This window comes from Conger conger, chromosome 8 (assembly GCF_963514075.1).
Source record: "Conger conger chromosome 8, fConCon1.1, whole genome shotgun sequence".
Classification (NCBI taxonomy): Eukaryota; Metazoa; Chordata; class Actinopteri; order Anguilliformes; family Congridae; genus Conger; species Conger conger.
In genome coordinates, this window is record NC_083767.1 from 47,142,385 (window position 1) to 47,160,621 (window position 18,237).

At 42.8% G+C, this 18,237-nt stretch overlaps 1 protein-coding gene across 5 annotated transcripts in view; it reads right to left on the reverse strand.

Annotated features, from left to right (window-relative positions):
- Positions 1-912: 912 nt before the first annotated feature.
- The window catches only part of cadps2 (Ca++-dependent secretion activator 2), a 126,224-nt gene continuing 108,899 nt past the window's right edge, over positions 913-18,237 (reverse strand). For 4 of the 5 annotated variants that reach the window (XM_061250876.1, XM_061250874.1, XM_061250878.1 and 1 more), the window contains 5 exons: positions 17,866-17,949; positions 17,726-17,758; positions 12,361-12,468; positions 2,846-2,950; positions 913-1,856 (listed from right to left, as the gene is read on the reverse strand). In XM_061250876.1, coding sequence (XP_061106860.1) covers positions 1,686-1,856; positions 2,846-2,950; positions 12,361-12,468; positions 17,726-17,758; positions 17,866-17,949 — 501 coding nt within the window. In that variant the 3' untranslated portion in view covers positions 913-1,685. The remainder of the gene's footprint in view (positions 1,857-2,845; positions 2,951-12,360; positions 12,469-17,725; positions 17,759-17,865; positions 17,950-18,237) is intronic. The other variant, XM_061250875.1, reaches the window with a different exon arrangement.

Below are 18,237 nucleotides of genomic sequence, written 5' to 3' on the forward strand. Positions count from 1 at the left end.
GCGCACGTGCCTAATTAAAATGTGTTTATTTGTTTATTTATTCCGAGATCTAGACCATACCCACGCGCAAAGGAAGAAAACACAAATGCAACCGAGTCCTCATTCATACTCCACTTTCCAATTAGCCTACTATACGTGGAATTGTTGGCCGTAAATCTCTATTAAAACGAGTAGAGAGAAATATGGCACGATATGTGTTTCAGTAATAGCTGTATTTGAACAATGTGGCCTACATGTGGAAGAAATATTAAATGTACCAAAGAGAAATCATGTTTGCGAGAGGACCTAAGAGCCGGCCAACATAAAAGAGGACATGGGCTGAGGTCGTTTGATGCTCATTTCGTCACGATTTCATGCGAGTCTAAATATACAATTTCTTTACAACACCTTTACCTTTACAACGTATAGGCCTAATACAATATGTTGTTGTTTTTTTACTCAAAATATACTTTTCTGAAAACCAGAAGCTATCGTATTTACCAGTTTCTATCCATAACAATAAAAAGTACACACGTTACACCAACCTGGATTTATATTCTGAACCAGTGCAAGAACATGGCTGATCAAACTATGTAAATAAGGACATCTCTATAGACACATTTAATAGATTAAGTGGGAATACTCTTTCATACACAATCCAATTAATGAGTTGAGTTGAAATGGGTAAAATGGTTCTCCATGGCAAATATTTGAAATATTTGGCATATTTGAAACCGCTCTATATTTATTCTTATTAGTTCAATTTTCAAATCATGAAATTTCTGCATTTATTGCCACAGAACATCCTATTATCCCATGTCACATTCATTATTTATAACTGGGATGAGTAATCTCTGGAGATACTTTCAAATGGAGAAATATGGTAATTTACAGGGACATGCAATTTCATTTTACAGAAAAGAGACACAAGAGTTGAATTAAAACACTTTTATTCTAACACTTAGAACACACCTGAACAAATACAGGTGCACAGATGACAATATAAATATACATCTCCCCAAGTTGATTTCCTTTGTACTTCACTGACACAATTCACTGAAGTGTTCTGGTATAACATAGACTTAATCTATCTTTTAAATATGATATACACAATCTTGAGTACTGGACACAGATAAATCACAGCTATCATGTAAAATATTTTTACTAATCATAAGCTCAAACATACAGTAAACAGCAAAACTGGTCTACAACAGACGTAGTGCTTTGGTCTTTAACTTCATAGTTCATACAGTAAACACGAAGGCGCCCACAGATCTACTATTGGCAAGAACCCCATTCACCCTAACAATGGTTAAAGTGAAATAACCTCCATTCTGGCTGATGGCAGAGTGGACCGTTCCACTCTCGTGAGCCTTCATTTTGACAAGTCTGTATTCTGCTCCAACTGTTGCTGTAATTCATATCAGGAACTGAAATGAGAAAATATGACGCCACGTGACATTTTGGCCACACTAATGAGACATAAAAGTACAACAAACAGACAGGTTCTGCGCCCCCTGGTGTTCACTGAGGGGTACTGTACAAGCTCAACAATGAACTCTGAGGCAAGGGACATGGTCACTCAAGTACGAGAATCCCAATGTATTAGTAGCACAGTGTGGCACATGTACAGATGCAAGTTTTATTCATTCATGTTTTCTGGATGAATTTCTTCACTGTGTACAAGAGTGATGCTGCACGGGCCTCTACCCCTCCTCCTCATCACTGTCCCTCATTGTGATGCCCTGGAGTCCGTCGCCCGCGGTTACGGAGACCGTTGCCTCCTCTACGGTCAGACGGTTGTAAACAGTCTCATAGCTCTTGTTGTTCAGAGTTCCGTCCAACACTCCCTGCAGCCTGAAGTCTCGGTATGTTTTCTACAACAAAAGAAATATGCAAAGGGCTGGCTTACCTTGCCTGTTCCATGGCAAACGGCAATCTTATTTACAAATTTCAAAGCAGCAATCAAATCAAAATCTCCTCATGCTTAACTTTCAGTATGAATTAAAAGCCTTGCTTTCTTACACCCAGTGAGCACTTTATTAGGTATTTATTAGACTTATTTTTTAGATTTAAGTCTTCTGTGGCTGTAGCCTATCCATTTTAATAGGTTTGTGTTCAGAGATGCTCTTCTGCATATTTGCATTACTGTCATCTTTCTGTCAGTAAAATATTTGCATTAACGAGCTGGTTTACCTAATAAATTGCTCACTGAGTGTATCTGTCCATCATGAATTTATGTAATTAAGCAAGGAATACAAAAATAGCACTTGATAAGTTCCTGACATATCATTAAACATAGAAATATCAAATGCCTTCTTGTGATTGAAAAGCTAGAGTTGGAAAGTATCTGTTATTGTTAAGATACGCAGTATGAATGGGAAACCAATCGCACAGCAGATGCATCATTTCTGCTTGGCTTCGTCACTTGGCAAACAATCTCAGTCGCACTTATCCCAGAGATTTCTGGGTAATCCCAGGCTGCAGACAATACAATTGTTTTTGCTATCAATTTTTATTCCACGGATAACTGATAGCTTAAATCATTTTAAAGACTCGGAGACAAGACCGAGATGTCTGTCGCTTGATTGAGCATCTAGACACCGCAATCCTTCCCTATCTCTCTGTGAACTTTATCCCTAATAATCCAAAGGGGCTGGATGTGCACAGAAGTGAGGAGAAGCTTCATGTTGGCTCCAGTGTCTGTAGTGGACCCCTCTGTTCATCCCCCATTGTAAAGACAAGCCAGGTATAAATAAACCGGAACACACTTCAGCGTGCTCATGCGCTCTCCTGTCAGCGCTAGTGCTTATGACCTCGTGCTCGGGTCCACGCCTTCCTCTGCGATTACCACGGCACCTGTTACCTTGACGATCTTGATGAGGGTCTTCAGCTGGTACAGGTGGAGCTGCAGGTCGAGTCTGTCTGTCAGCCAGACGCACACCGCCTTCATGGTGCCGGTGTACCATTGCTGTGAAGCACACAGAGATGTGTCCACTCACACAGCATTCACATCCACCTACACACCCTTAAAGCACTGTCAACCCAGTGGTGGGGAGTGGGCCTATGGCAGGTTTGAGGGGTGGCACGGTGACACTGAACAGGGACATTCTACAACCAAAAGGTAAAGCCACTTTATTCATAACCCCGTTCTGCTGGAGGAAGAACTACCATGTTACTTGTATTGTAATGCAAATGTGATTACACAAAGTAATTACCTATCCAGGTTGGCATTCGTTGATTTGAATTAGCTATAGATACTGTAAAAGTAATTTACATTACTTTTACAGTAAAAGCTTTAGTAAGCCATATACCTCAATTTAAAGGTACTCCTGAAGTATGTAACAGCAGGCTAATTAATGAACTGGGCAGCTTTCCCAGGAGATATGCATTATTGTGCTTCACAGAGTGTGAAACTGCTCTGTTCAACAGCTGTGTGCAGGTCACAAGATGTACAAGCAGCAAAAACAGTTACTTAAAAATAAAAAAGGCTCTGATCACTGGAACACACATCTCAAGTAGTTAGAGTTTTTAGGGAGTCAGAGTTATTTGTAGATTATGTTTCTGAATTGAACACAACATCTGAAAACTTTAATAAAATAATGTGAGGTATGTATGGATGTGTAGAATATTTGAGTGTTGCTGTGGTTTAGGGTGCATACTATGCAAATAAAGTACCACTATGTATTCATTATTGTAATAACAAACGCACACTGCTCTGCAAAATACAAATTGGATAGCAAGTATTTACAGAGTAAAAGAGGACAATAGCCCTAAATGATTTTCTAGTTGAGACAGATTCTCCATTCTATTAGGAATACCAACAATCAGAAAAAGCTTTCTACTTTTCTTTTATTGGATGGTTTATCATGACCAAATTATTTAAAAGCTGTATTATTTTGAAGCTAGTCTTAGACCAATGTTAAAATGATTAATCTAAATAATTGTTATACATTTAAATTTTAGATGTTTAGAACTTTGAGTTTCAAAGTCTCAGATCTTTGAGCTCATTTTCATATAACAATGTTTCACTTAAACATCCCCTCCACAACATTAAAAACAATGAATGCAATGTTCCCTAGCATTCGTTAGCGTTGACTCAAAACATTTTCCCTGCTCTAAAAAAAGCACGCGCGGCCCTCTAAACTGAATCAAATGGCTGCAAAATGGAGGGCGATGACATGAGCTCATTAAGCCGGTTAGTCCTGGAGAGGAGAAACAGATGGATGTGACGGGTGCACGCTAATCACGCAGGTGAAGGAGCACTCCACACTTCTCCACCCTCTCCTCTTCCTGCATGCTGCGGATTTCCGTGCCAGCGGTTCAGATCCCTCTTTGTGCCACGCCAGCACCGCGGTAATAACACACTTAAGGGCTCCCAATCACTGTTATTAAAGTAATAGTGGAGAGCAAATTTCACACCTGTGAACCGGCCGTAGATATGTGCCGCCTCTGTCTGCACGACTCATCAACATTTTAATCAGTATTATTTTCCTATTCATCCGTGGCCCTGCGTTTTGCAAGGGCATGCATTACTCTCCCCATTTCCTGACACCTCTCTCTCCCCCCCCCCCCCCCCTCCCCCTCCAGCCCTGCTCCGGCTCCAGCCCCCCCTCCCCACGCCCGCACAGCGAGACCCCCCCGCTCCGCGCTCCTCGTGCATGACTGTGGGCGGGTGAGTCACATTAGCGCTCTGCCTTCCCGTTTCGCCGCGCCTGCCTGCGGGCCAGAGCAGGGTTCAACAAATCAACAGGAGCACGGAAAACACAACATCAGTCTAATCTAGTGTTTGCGGCGAAGTTCTCAAACCTAATCTAGGAGGAGGGGGGGTGGCGAAGGAGGGGGGGGGGGGGGGGGGGCAGCGGACGGAGATGAAACGGCAGGATGCAGAAGGAAGAGTGGAGGGAGCAGGAGAGGAGTGTTGGGGCAATGCGCTCCTCAGCATTTTTAAATAGTAAACAGGTGAACATAAGCCCCACCGGAGCTGCTGCCTGTGGAAATTGGCACAACGGGGTTACAAGGGCTCTCACAGTGGTCTGGCTTTAAAAAAAAAACGCCACTCTCCACCTATCAAGATCCCCCTCAGACTCTAAAGAACAGTTTGACACTGCGTAGGGGAGGGAGGGAGGGAGAAGGAGAAGGAGGTAAACAGAAGAGTGAATAGGAAGAAAGGATGAGTGAAGAACGGAGAGGGAAAATGAGCGAGCGAAAGCGGAGAGTGAGATGTGAGGGAAAAGGAAGGTGAACAGGGGAGGGTGAGAAGAGGGAGACAGAGAAAGAGGAGTGAAAGTAAAGCAATGACAAGGAGAAAAGAGTGAGATGGGGAGAAAGACAGGGTGACACACGAGAGAGAAGAGAGGGGAGAGCAGGGAAGGAGAGAGAGCGAGGAGGGCAGGGTCTTCCCTCTCTTTGTCCCTGTGGCCCGGTGGAACCGCTCAGGGATAAAGACCAGGTCAGGCCCGGACAAGGCCTGGGCTTTCAGAAGGCCCCCCCCCACCACCAACGATGCAAAAAGACCCAACAAAGGGACAGGCCTCACCCCCAGCCCACTGGCCTTTCTCTGCAACAGATTACAGCTTCAGCGAGCAGCGTTCTTTCATTACATACCTCTGTGCTTTCAGCAGTCAACCAGCTTTCACATACATTCTCCAGGAAGCCATTAAATACACAAATGAATAAATTACACATAAAGAGGCACGCACACACTCACACACACGCACACAGTGATGTTGTTTGATACACACTCATTAAAAATACAACAATATACCTGTATCATATTTGTATGCTCAGACTATTTACACATTACCGTAGCCATACAACCTTCAGACATTAGTGAACTGATGCAATTCAATAGCCTGCTATCATCAATATGGGCAAAATATATATCTTTATACTGAAAGAAATATTGCGATGTTCCACAATCCAGTCTCTGGATTCTCCACCTGAAAGTGTGCATTGATGGGCATTTAGGGTCCTTATACAACTCTGATACAGCATAAAGCTGTGAGAATAACACCACCTGAGATGTTAAATGTACCTGTTACTGGAAATATGATTAGTATTTCTAGAACTGTAGGTGCTTGCTGTGAGTTTTTGAGAGCATGTAGGAAAGTACAATGGTACAGATGTAGGAAGCTGTCTGTAGCTCTGTGCCACTCTGTGCTGTTCATGTGGGGTTTAAAAACACATATTAAAGAGATCAGTATTGTCTCATAGTGGAAGATGTTCTTAATTTCTCCAAGTCACCCAAGCATTTTTCTTCCATGGGACTTTTTTAGAATGAAGAGCACAGCAGCATAGAGCTGCATAGGGCAGCATGCAGTCTCACAGAGCGACACAGGCCTGGAGAGGTGTGGGGGCCCTGCTCCGTCTGCCTGTGTTGCGTGTTGGCGTGTTTCTCACAGGTGGCTGGCAGGCAGAGCAGAGGTTTGGTGCGATCGGGAGCACCTGTGGCCAGTGCTCCCAGAGAGGTTAAGACGTGCCTGTCTCCAGTTGGAGAGAGCTCTCTCCCCCCCTCAGATACCTTTTGGCTTTTGTTAAGTTTTTTAGGTTTGCACCATACAATGCTGCTTCACCATTCTTTTTATAAACTTAGGTTAATTAAATAAAAATTGCCCCATAATTTGCCTATGTGGTCTTCCTCCTTTTGTAATGGCCCTATGAGCAACAAAAACGGGGGCTCATCCAGGATTAGTTTTGGATTAGCTTTGTGAAGCCTGGATTGAGTTGTAGGTGTGTTTTCGTAGCTTTGCAGTTACATAACATTACTTTTGACAAGTGCTTTGTTTGGACAGAGAACAGTTTTGTGAAGCATAGAGCAGTACAGGGCAGCCATGTAAAAAGAATGATTAATAATATTTGGAACAAAGACAAGAGATACAAAATGGGTGGCACATGCACCCAAAGCACTAGTCCTAGGTGTAGCAACATGCCCACAGGTCCAGAATAATTACCCTGGCTGAGCTGACAGTGGATTGGAGTCCTGCAACGTCTAACTGGCCAAAGTATGTCCTGGAGAGGGAGGTCTTATTTAATTTACTTAAATTACAGGAAAAGAGCTTTACAGGAAAAGTATTGAGTTTAAAAACTGCTTTACAAAAGACTTCCTGTCCTGCAGAAAGGGAGAATAAAATATTTGTATAAAAGAAGAAAGGGAAAGGAGAAAACATTCAGGACTGAATCACTGGGGAGATTATTTGAAGGATGAGAGCACAGTACTGGTTTTGAGGCATAATGGAAAGAAACATTACTGTCATCATTTTCATTAAGGAGACAATCTGAATGTTTATATATCAAGATAAGATTTGAAAAAAAAAAAGAAGAAGAAAAAAACTGTTGAAAAAACCTTGCTAAATGATTTCCACACTGGATACTGTTAACATGCATGTGGATTGCATCCATGGCTATTGCTTAAGACTGTTACTCAAAGTTAAGCCCAATGTGCCATTGTTGATCATTTGACAATGATCAGAACAGTACTATGTTAATCAGACAGGGGAGACGGTACAAGGTCTACCTTGTGACAGTTGAAGCGGGTGTTACTGGAACTTAAAGCTGGGGTAGGCAATTTCTTTTGGTAATATTTGGTTAAATTCTCTTCACATTCCAGCAGCTAACAATAAACCAACTGCTCTGGGGGATATCTGTGACTGTCTCAGGACAGATTTTCAGGGACTTTTTCATCGCTCTAACATCCAATGAGGGCAGCTCTCAGCCAGGAAGCGGCCTTACCTGCCTATCAAAACTGTGGCGCACATCCCTGAAAGGCTGACTGGGGGTTCACTGCTGAATACATTCAAAATCTTTCTTCTTCTGACCAGATTCTGCTCGCACCAAAAGATCACCTACCCAAGCTTCATGTTTAGCTTCGGGTAAGTTAACAACAGCATTGGGTCACGACAAAATGTAAACATGTGGGTATTGAGACAGGACTAAGTGTAAGTAAAGAAGACCGTACAGAACAAGGAGTAGATAGCACTCAGTAGTAGAATGGGACTAAGTTAGTTTAACCACAGGAGAGTACAATGCAAAGTACATTACGCTGTCTAAACTTATGAATGCATGTTGAGGGGTACAGATTGAGGCGAACCTTCACCCGTGTGTTCACTGATTAGAGAAAGGGGTCAAAGTATTGACTGAATTCCGGCCTCGCTGGTGCCCGTTATCTTCTGGGACAGAGCCAGCTATCAAAGCAGCCTGATACTCTGCAGCAGCAGTGCTCCTCCCTGTCCTTCTCTGGGCAGTAGCTGTACCGACTCACCAGGGCCACTGAAGGACTGCCAGGCATGTACAAGCCAAGGTGAGAAGCCCTTTTCTCCTGTGGGTCAGCTGACATGTTTAAAGGGCCGGCATAGGAATCTGGGCACATTTTTGGGCTTGAACTAATGGTTCAAAGAGTTGCCAACCCGTGTTTGTCAATCAAAGTTTCAGCCCTCTACATGTTTCTAACAGTGCTCAAGATGCCCACTATGAACTCGTCCACTTTCAACTCGCCCTCAATGCAATCTGACACACTGGACCCGTTTAACAGAGAAATGGCTGTTATTGTGCTGGTATTCGGGCACTTGGGCCGTTTCACAGGCTGCAGTATATTTACTTATCAAGTCATTGTCTAGCTTTAATGGAAATAAACTGCACAAATGTTTTGCACTGTTGAAACTGCAAAAGATTTAATGGATATATCCTGCTCTCTATTTGTTCTAAGGGCTTGCCAGCTTTCCTGAGAGAACATCATGGCTGAACAGTCTCCTGTACTCTGATGCAGAGGAAGGTGTGGCCCAGGTGTACTCTCTCTAATCCTTACCAATACACAAATGACATTTGACTGACATCCAAGGCGAGAGGTGGATTAAGTTAAGCTGTGTGGTTTCCACCTTCCCCAGAAGAACAGCACTATTAGGTATCTGGTGTGACTGATTTACTATACAGGAAAGTGGTGGCTGAGCCAAACAATATATAATTGTAACAAGTATAATCTATCATGGATGACATATGCAGGTAAGGCATTGGCAAAAAAAATGACATGCTAAACTTTTAACATCCAATTCCAAGACTGCAGCAAAGAACCTTTTTATGTGGCTTTATGAGACAAGCTATCGTGACTGACTAATTAGAAGCAATTAACACATGTTTGGATTCCACAGAAAAGTACTGGTGCAAATGACAGCTCAACTCTTAAGTGTTTCACCAAGATACTCGCTCGACACAGCCCATCTGTATATGATTGGTAATTAAGCTTGTCGGTGACTAATTGAACAGGCACTGGTGCAGTGACTAGTCATTCCAGCGTGGGCTGGCTTTATATGCGGGGGTGATTACTGCTGAGCTCTTTGTCTATCAGTCATACATGAAATCCTGTTCAAATGGTTACAAATCCACCTTCACGACACATTTACACTCTGCCATTCAGAGTGACCGAAACACTTTTTACTTTTCTGTTTTTAAACGGCTGAGAAGTTACGGCTGCAGTTTTCCATCTATACAGGCCCTAGACCAGGCCAGGGTAAAGAAGTGTGCACAAAAATCACAACTATTTCAACAAACTTCACTCCGGAAAGCGTTTTCGGTCAATAAGAAAGACATCAAAATATATTCTTTCCAAGAGCCGTTGCAGCAATGAACAATTATTACCAATCATTTACCTCACTCACTTAGCTCATAACAGCAAGTATTGTCTTACACAATTGCACCTGGTGCACCACATTGCATTTCACACCCCCTGTATTGCACTATTTTTAAATTGCACAATTTTTATTGCGTTTCATTTTTATTGTATTTTATTGTCCACTGTTTTTATTGCCTGCATTGTGTTAGTCATGCCGTCATAATTGCCCTGTGTTGTCCCTGACGTATGTTCTTCGGTGAATAAAGAATAAAAAATTCTGATTCTGATTTACAGACAATCCAGTTATACAGCTGGGTATGTTAACTCAAGAAATTTACATTATGTACCTTGCTCAAAGCTACAGTCTACAATTGAACCCACAATATTGGAGTTACAAGCCCATTTCTATATACCATTATAAGCCATTATACCGCCCAATTTATTCTTGTGTATTCAACAACAGTAAAGGCACTTAATTACATTGTGTTTTACATTTATATACATTTCACTTTATAATATGTTTAGTACAAACAGAATAATAAACACTGGCTATTCTATATATGCTATAAACAGCAGGTAGAACGAAGCCTGCCAAGCATGTCAATTTAAGGAGTAAAATAAGGTATTAACCTCATTGCCTGTACAATTCCCAGAGTCAAACAAAAGATTTGAAGCCAATGATAATGTGAAAGTCCCAATGAGAAAGTAAATGACTAACTTGATTTTCAACAGGATAAACAATTAAAAAAGAGATTCTAAAGGGAAAAACAATGTCTTTCAAGTCAGCAAAAATGAACTGTATGGTAATACAATGAAATCCTTAGCTGGCAGTTGTTTTTTTTTCCTCTTCTATATCAGCTAAAAAATTAGCATTGTTTAAAAGGTTTAATTATTTCAGTTTTAGCCATGGTATTGAAGAGATGAACCGACTATGTACCTGTGCATAGATAAGCATGTATGGCACTGATTGGCCTCCATATGAGGCGTTGCATTCATAGTTGAATGTTCTACTGCTGTAGCCTATCCGCTTACAGGTTTGACACATTGTGTGTTCAGAGATGCTCTTATGCATACCACTGTTGTAATGTGTGCTTATTTTTTGTGTTACTGTCCCCTTCCTGTCAGCTTTGACCAGTCTGGCCCTTCTCCTCTGACCACATTCATTAACAGCGCATTTCTGCCTGCAGAACTGCTGCTCACTGGATGTTTTTGTACCATTCTCTGCAAACTCTAGAGGCTGTTGTGAGTGAAGCAGTTTCTGAGATACTCAAACTACTCTGTCTGGCACCAATTATTCTATGGTCAAAGTCACTTAGATCACATTTCTTCCCCATTCTGACATTTGGTCTGAAAAACAGCTGAACCTCTTGACCACGTCTGAATGCTTTTGTGCATTTAGTTGCTGCCACACAATTGGCTGATTAAATATTTGCATTAACAAGCTGGTGTACAGGTCTACCTAATAAAGTGCTCACTGAGTGCATATTTTATAAGCGGCACTGTATAGATGGTAGAAATGTTCCGCCATACATTTTTAATTGCTATTCAAAGATTCAGAAGAGAATCAGCAACAAATATCTGTTCACACCACAATGTGACCCTGATGCCACCCTGAAGTTCACACATTGCTGTTGTGTTTGAAGGTTGCTGTGTGTGTTTGTGACAATGATTAGAAATTTCAATAATTGTAATTTTCACAACATCAAAGGCCATTGCTATGAACTGCATCATCAGTTTCATGATTAAACCACCATCACTGCACACTGTTATGATTAATTACATTGTAACTAGGAAACAAAGCTTGCAAATCTGTTTACTGGCAAATATTCACAATACTTACTGACTGGAGTGACTCAACCAGAGAACACAGGGTTCAAATATAAGGTCTTACCAAATGCACTTTAAAATAAACAGTGAATCAATCGTTTCTGCTCACTCAATGCATCCAACACTTAAAGGCCAGCCATTATATAATTTAAAAAGCATACAGTATGTCACAAATGGGAATGAAAACGAGAGAACAAGAAAATGAAGATGAATAGTCTTGTCAAAGTACCACATAAAAATTTCAGCACAGGACTCAGCACATAGCACATAAGGTAACAGCAGTGCGAAGTGAAGTTTCTGAACCTGACTCTGTGACCAGTTGGGTGCAGTTTCAAATCACAGGTGTACCCCTGAGTAAGGTACCAAAACCTGCAACTCTGTAAAAATACCTGGGATGATTAAAAATATATGTCACTGTATGTCACTGAGGTCCAACACTGATTCAAAATGCACTGACTGACCACTTTATTAGGAACACCTAAGGAACATTCATGCAGCCAATTGTTTGGCAGCAGTGCAATGCAGATATGGGTTAGGACCTTCAGTTAAAGTTAAAATCAACCACCAGAAAGGGGGAAAAATTTGACTGTGGAATGATAGTTGGTGCCAGACAGAGTGGTTTCAGTATCTCAGAAACTGCTGATCTCCTGGTGTAAAAAACTTTCAGTAAGCAGCAGTTCTGCGGGCAAAAACGCGTTAATGAGAGAGGCCAGAAAAGAATGGCCAGACTGGTCAAAGCTGACAGGAAGGTGAAAGTACACAAATAACCACACCTTAGAGCAGTGGTATGCAGAAGAGCATCTCTGAACACACAACGCATCAAACCTCTAAGTGGATAGGCTACAGCAGCAGAAGACTAATAAATACCTAATAAAGTGCTCACTGAGTGTAGATGTCACTGTATGCCACTGAGGCCTGTCACCGATCATAGGGGCCATGCTGACACTTACTTCAAACACCTTCTCAGTGTACATCTCGTCATTGACCCGGTCTCTCAGGATGTCCTGGTTCTGCCTCACAAAGGTAATGTAAGTGTCTGCCAAGTCCATACCAGGCTTCTGTGTGCAAAGAGGAGGGAGGGAGGGAGGGAGGGAGAGAGAGAGACACAGAGAGACAGAGAGAAAGAGAGAGATGCAGTTACAGTTATAAATCTACTGAGAACAGTGCCGAAGATGTGGCACGAGAAAAGAAAAAATAAGCAAGGTTTTGCTTTCTACTTTTATTTTAGGTCAACACTCAGAAACCAACTATTAAAATAATATAGTCCTACTCTATTTCGTGAATTAAACTGGCTTTAAAAAGTGCAGTACTGACAAAAGTCATCGAGGCCTCGAAAAATGAAAACATCTAGTGCATTATGGTGTCCTGTTTCTGTGGCTTATCCTTTAATTGCACAAATTAAATAAACAATATAAAACACAAATCAAGCCCAGGATAAAAGCCCTTTGAAATGGCATTTGGGATTGTGTGTCCTTCACTTCAGCCTGACAGGCAGCAGGCAGCAGCATGCTTGTCATTTGTGCGTTGTGTGTTATGCTTTGATTTGTCGTGAATGTTCAGGTCGGTCACAGTGAAGAACCCCATCAGAGCAATTAAAGTCTAAAAGCAGTCTACAAAGAATTCTGAAATTTAATTCCAAACTTCTGAATAGCATTCTGCCATATAGACCTGAGCATATAACAAACCCATAAATACCTGAATAAAATCAAGACAACAATAACTCCCCGCCCACTCGCTGTCACCACCACCCACTCTACCTCATCGCCGCCCAATCCGAAGGCAGGGGAACGAAATTCAGAGAATATACCAGTGTGTCAGGGTGCACTTTACTTGCGACTTTCACAATAACACATTCCCTGAGCCGGCACCAAGGACGAAGCACGATAGATCGCAGTGTACACAGTCTAGACGGAAGCTTTTGTGTCTTTGGCCTGTGGCATCTCCCAATCAAAGCTCCAGCTTAATTACCAATCAGCAGGAGCCATTCCGGTTTACAGGCTTTTATTGCTACATTTAAATAGATCGTCTTGATCTATGTACACCACCCCCTCCCCTGACTCAACTCAAAGCCATTTTTTTCCACATTTCTCTTAGTGTGCGTTCAAAAAAAAAAGGAATATATTGATGTACAAGAATGAACTTTACTCAAGTAATTAAATTGCAGACAATAGACGGCTACATTCATTTAGGCTCAAGGGAAAGGCAGTTCGAATGAACAAGGTGCAACTGCATTTTCTTTGCACGCACAGATGTCAGTACAGTACATTTGGAGCTGTAACATTTTGATTACAACCCAGACTCCAGTAGATATTCTGAGAAAGGTTATTAGCACCAGAAGTTTAGCTTCCCTTTACGGTACATGTAATTGGAAGTTAAAATTAAAAAGTTCTGTGAGTAGCTCAAAACCGTGCAGAAATGTATACCCTCCATAATCAGTTTCGTAATTCTATGCACTTTTCAGAAAACAATTATGGTAATTACCCTATACCTGTATCCATGGAGACTCAATTCTCTGATGACTTGGTTGAGATGTGTTCCTGTTTTTGGAAGACATTTCATCCAGCCTGGATTCTGCAATCATGGCTGGTTACCTGACTACTTTCTTACTGCAGTATGGCCATAGCTTGGTTTACCATAGTACCCCAAGGAACAAGTGATATTGCCATAGTGGATACAGGTTTGAGCGGATTTGCCTAGCTCAGGTCATGCTATGGGATGTTGCACTGAAAGACCTGCAAGGCTGTTTTTCAGTCAGATTCACCTCTAAATTACAGAAGACTAGCATCATCTTTTTGGGGAGTCAATACAAACTATAAATATTGATGAGCTGGAAGCCAGTTTTCAGCTGCCTGGCTCAGAAATAACTCCTCAGCTCATAAGTCAGTGTGAAGGTGTTTATATACAACATGAAAAACTGGCTATCTACACAACACCCACCAGTGAAAAACATGGGCAAGGATAGGGGGTGCCGAAATGCTAATTCACACAGCTAATACCGAGTTACTCACTGCTTCGCTCCCTTCTGTTAGTGCTGGTGAGAAGGAACACAGCAGGAGGTTAAAGCAAACGTGAAATATACTGTATTTTTTTCTATATTATATCTTTCAACTGCAACATGTACTACCTGTGTGAAGTATTAATACACGACACATCATACAGAAAGCTCTGCTAAAAATAAGACAGGGGCCCCCGCCCCCCCTTGAAACTCAGACTACCAGATGGGCACTTCACACCTTGATTCCCCCCTCTTTTCCGAGCTGCAGAGTGAAGCTACACCGAGGCACGAGACAAAATGTGCACAACTTCACTGACTAATTGTGACAGCTGCCAATGGCTCCCAATTAGTGTTGACGTTTCGGAGGTCCAGGCACGGGCAGGGTCCGTGTACCCATAATCAAGCGCTAATGTGATTTTACTCACGCTCAGCTCGGTTTCCCACATCACTGTCACAGCTTGATGCGTGCAACTTTTATTCTCGCCCGCCACCCCCAGACGTACACAACTGCTCCGTATGCCACCGAACACAACGGGCCTATGAGAATTACAAGGCTCACGAGCAAACACGCTTTCTGAAGTTTTCAAAGACACCATTTACTTATGCAATTTTAATCTTTTGTCACCCAAGATGGTCCTAACAGAAATTTTTTGATTTCCATAGATATCTGGCAAGAGATTAGAAAAAAACCAAAACACTTCTTTAGAAATAAGATTCCAAAAACGTTGAACATTTAGCAGTTTTGGGAGTCATTACCACTGAAAACCCCTCAAAGATGAATGAGAGCATTCACCCGAGGTCACAGTTGGGGTAGGTTACACTGATCAACTTTGGGAGCCTGCATAACACTTAACATGACATTGTCAACTTTGCAGGCAAATGATAACATGTTTTGTTAACACTGCCCAGCAGGAAGCTGGTGCGTGTGTAACAGACTCTGTGTGCGTGTCTAGCGTGAATGACCCATAACGGAACAGCCTTCTCTGTCCTATCACTATGACAGGGTGACAAACATAAACGATAGACATTACTGTGGCCACAAATCCACAGAGCACGCAGGGAGAGCTCGCACGAAATGGGCCACAATGCATTGCTGTTTGCAAAAATTCCACAGAATTTCACTGCAACGGAAGCATAAGTATATGAAAACAGCGTATCAATGGGACAGAAAATCGCATAAAACATGTTTTTTCCTTCACTTGGAAGCATAGTTTTGGGGAAGGCTTTGAGTGTTTCTGTGTGTGTGTATGTGTGTGTGGGTGCATGCATGTGTCTGCATGTGTGTTTCTATATGTGTGTGTGTTTGTGTATGTGTGCGTGTGCAAGCGTGTGTGTCTCTGTGTGTGCCTGCATACATGGATGTGTATGTGTATGTTTATGTGTGTGTGTGTGTGTGTGTGTGCAAGCGTGCATGTCTCTGTGTGTGTGTGCATGCGTGGATGTGCGTGTGCGTGTTTGTGTATGCGTGCATGTGCAAGCGTGCGTGTCTCTGTGTGTGCGTGCATTCGTGGATATGTGTGTGTGTGTGTGTGTGTGTGTGTGTGAAGCGATCATTAGGCCTGAATGAAAGGTGCACTACAGGACAGATTAAGGCCGGGCTAATGACTGGTTAACTACGAGGGATAAGCGCTAGGAGGTGAAAGAAGGAAAGGACAGAAATGTTCTGTAATTGCACGGTGCGTGGAGTTTGGCTTCCTGCCGTAGATCCGCTCTCCCCAGGTGTGTGACCCTGGGGGAGGGAGCGTCACCTAACGGCGAGGCGCACAAAAGAGCGGAGGGGCTTAACCTTTCGTGACAAGGGCGCAAATGTGTCTGCAGCTGAACCCGACACCGCCTGGGCCCGCCCCTCTCTTTCACCCGCCCCGGAGAACAGCTCCGAGGTCCCTCTTTTCTCTCTGCACAAAAGAGCAAGGAGGAGGTTACATTATAATTTTCGGCGTGAAGGTGGAACGCCGGCCCCTGGCTCCCAGCCCTGGCAACCTGTGCCAACAGCGCGCACATATTTAATCCCCCCCCCCGGATCCAGACCAAGCACATCAGGTGGACTTTCCTGGTCTCTCCACGGCCCATTGTCGGAAAAGAGTTCTCCTTCCCACACAAAAGCCGGAGGGCAACCTGCCGGGAAGCTCCTGGCAGAGAGGTCCTGCTCCAACTTTCTCAGTTCTGATTGGTTGTTTCTTTGGGAAAGGCGTGGTGACACCTGCACCAGCATGACTATGGCGCACCGTTTTTCAATGAAAAAAGGGGACTTTTCACAGAAAGGGGACTCCTTGCTATGGGTGTGACCGCAAAGGTGATATGTCACGGTTCTTGCACTGGGGGAGGCGTGGCCTTCGTCCTGCCCAGTTTCTGATTGGTGGTCTTATGTGGCCAAAACACGCTCTCGGCCAATAAAGTGGAACCCCAGAAGCTGAACAATGTGAACAGCTGAAACTCTCTCTCATTGCAGTGCAGCATGTGTGGGATCCCAGTTAGTGCAATTGAAAGAGTTCCTGCCCATTCATTTGTGTTAGACTGTTCAGAGCAGGCTTTCAGTCTCATGTTTGTGAGTCATTAGACTCGTTTGCACTGAATGGCCGCCCACCATCACCTCCCATAAATACTAAATTGTTTTCCAGTCAGTTGTGTTTGTAATTTGCCTTGTGGTGATTGCAATGCACACACATTACCCTACTGCACAGCAAGACGTCATCATGCCCTCAAAATGTATTTATTTTTATAAACATGTAGAAAGAAATACTGGCAATTTACAAATATTATTGAACATGAATAATGTTTGTGGATTTTTAATCTTGTCTCCTACATGTGTATGTAAACATATGTACACTCACTGAGCAATTTAATCAGCCAATCGTGTGGCAGCAGTGCAATGCATACTATCACGCAGATACAGGCTAGGAGCTTCAGTTAATGTTCACATCAACCATCAGAATTTGGAAAAAATATGATCTAAATGACTTTGACTGTGGAATGATTGTAGGTGCCAGACAGGGAGGTTTGAGTATCTCCGAAACTGCTGATCTCCTGGGATTTTCACGCACAACAATCTCTGAGTTTGCAGACATCCACTAAGCAGCAGTTCTGTTGGCAGAAACACCTTGTTCATGAGAGAGATCTGAAGGGAATGGTCAAAGCTGACAGAACGTTTGACAGTAACGCATAACAGTGGTATGCAGAAGAGCATCTCTGAACGCGTCAAACCTCTAAATGAATAGGCTCCAGCAGCAGAAGACCGAAAAGTAACAAAAAATTTTAATTCTAATGAACACTTAATAAAGTGCTCACTGAGTGTATGCTTAGGAACTTGAGATAATACTTACAGGAACATCCACATATTTGGCAGCCGTTTTCACCTTCAAATCAAAAAGAAATCTTATTACAAAATTTGATTTGGCATTCTTAAAAAGTTATAAGGTAGTGCAAAGTATTTCACTGCCCTTGACACAAAGCTGGCACTTACTGTGAAAGACAGCAGGGAGGAGAAGAGTGTTCCTTCGTCGTATCGAGAGAGCTTGGACAGAACTCCATCTAACACTGCGGAAAACTAGAGGGGATAGTCTTTATCACACTCCAGTTCCACAAACAAACCTGTGACCGCTAACAAAAGCTATGCGGGACGATGAAGGTGATGAACTTATCGTGCTGATTATTGTGACACACATGCTATGTCTTTAAAATGCAGTGACATGATGGCGCACGTGCGCTTGTGTTGGGACTGCTTGTTGGGAGCTCTGTGGTCCTTATGGGACGTGTGATGGGGAGGCCCAGCCGTGGGGAGGAGGAGGGGGTGACAGGGGAATGGCAGGGAACGCCGTGGCCCTGCCTGACACTA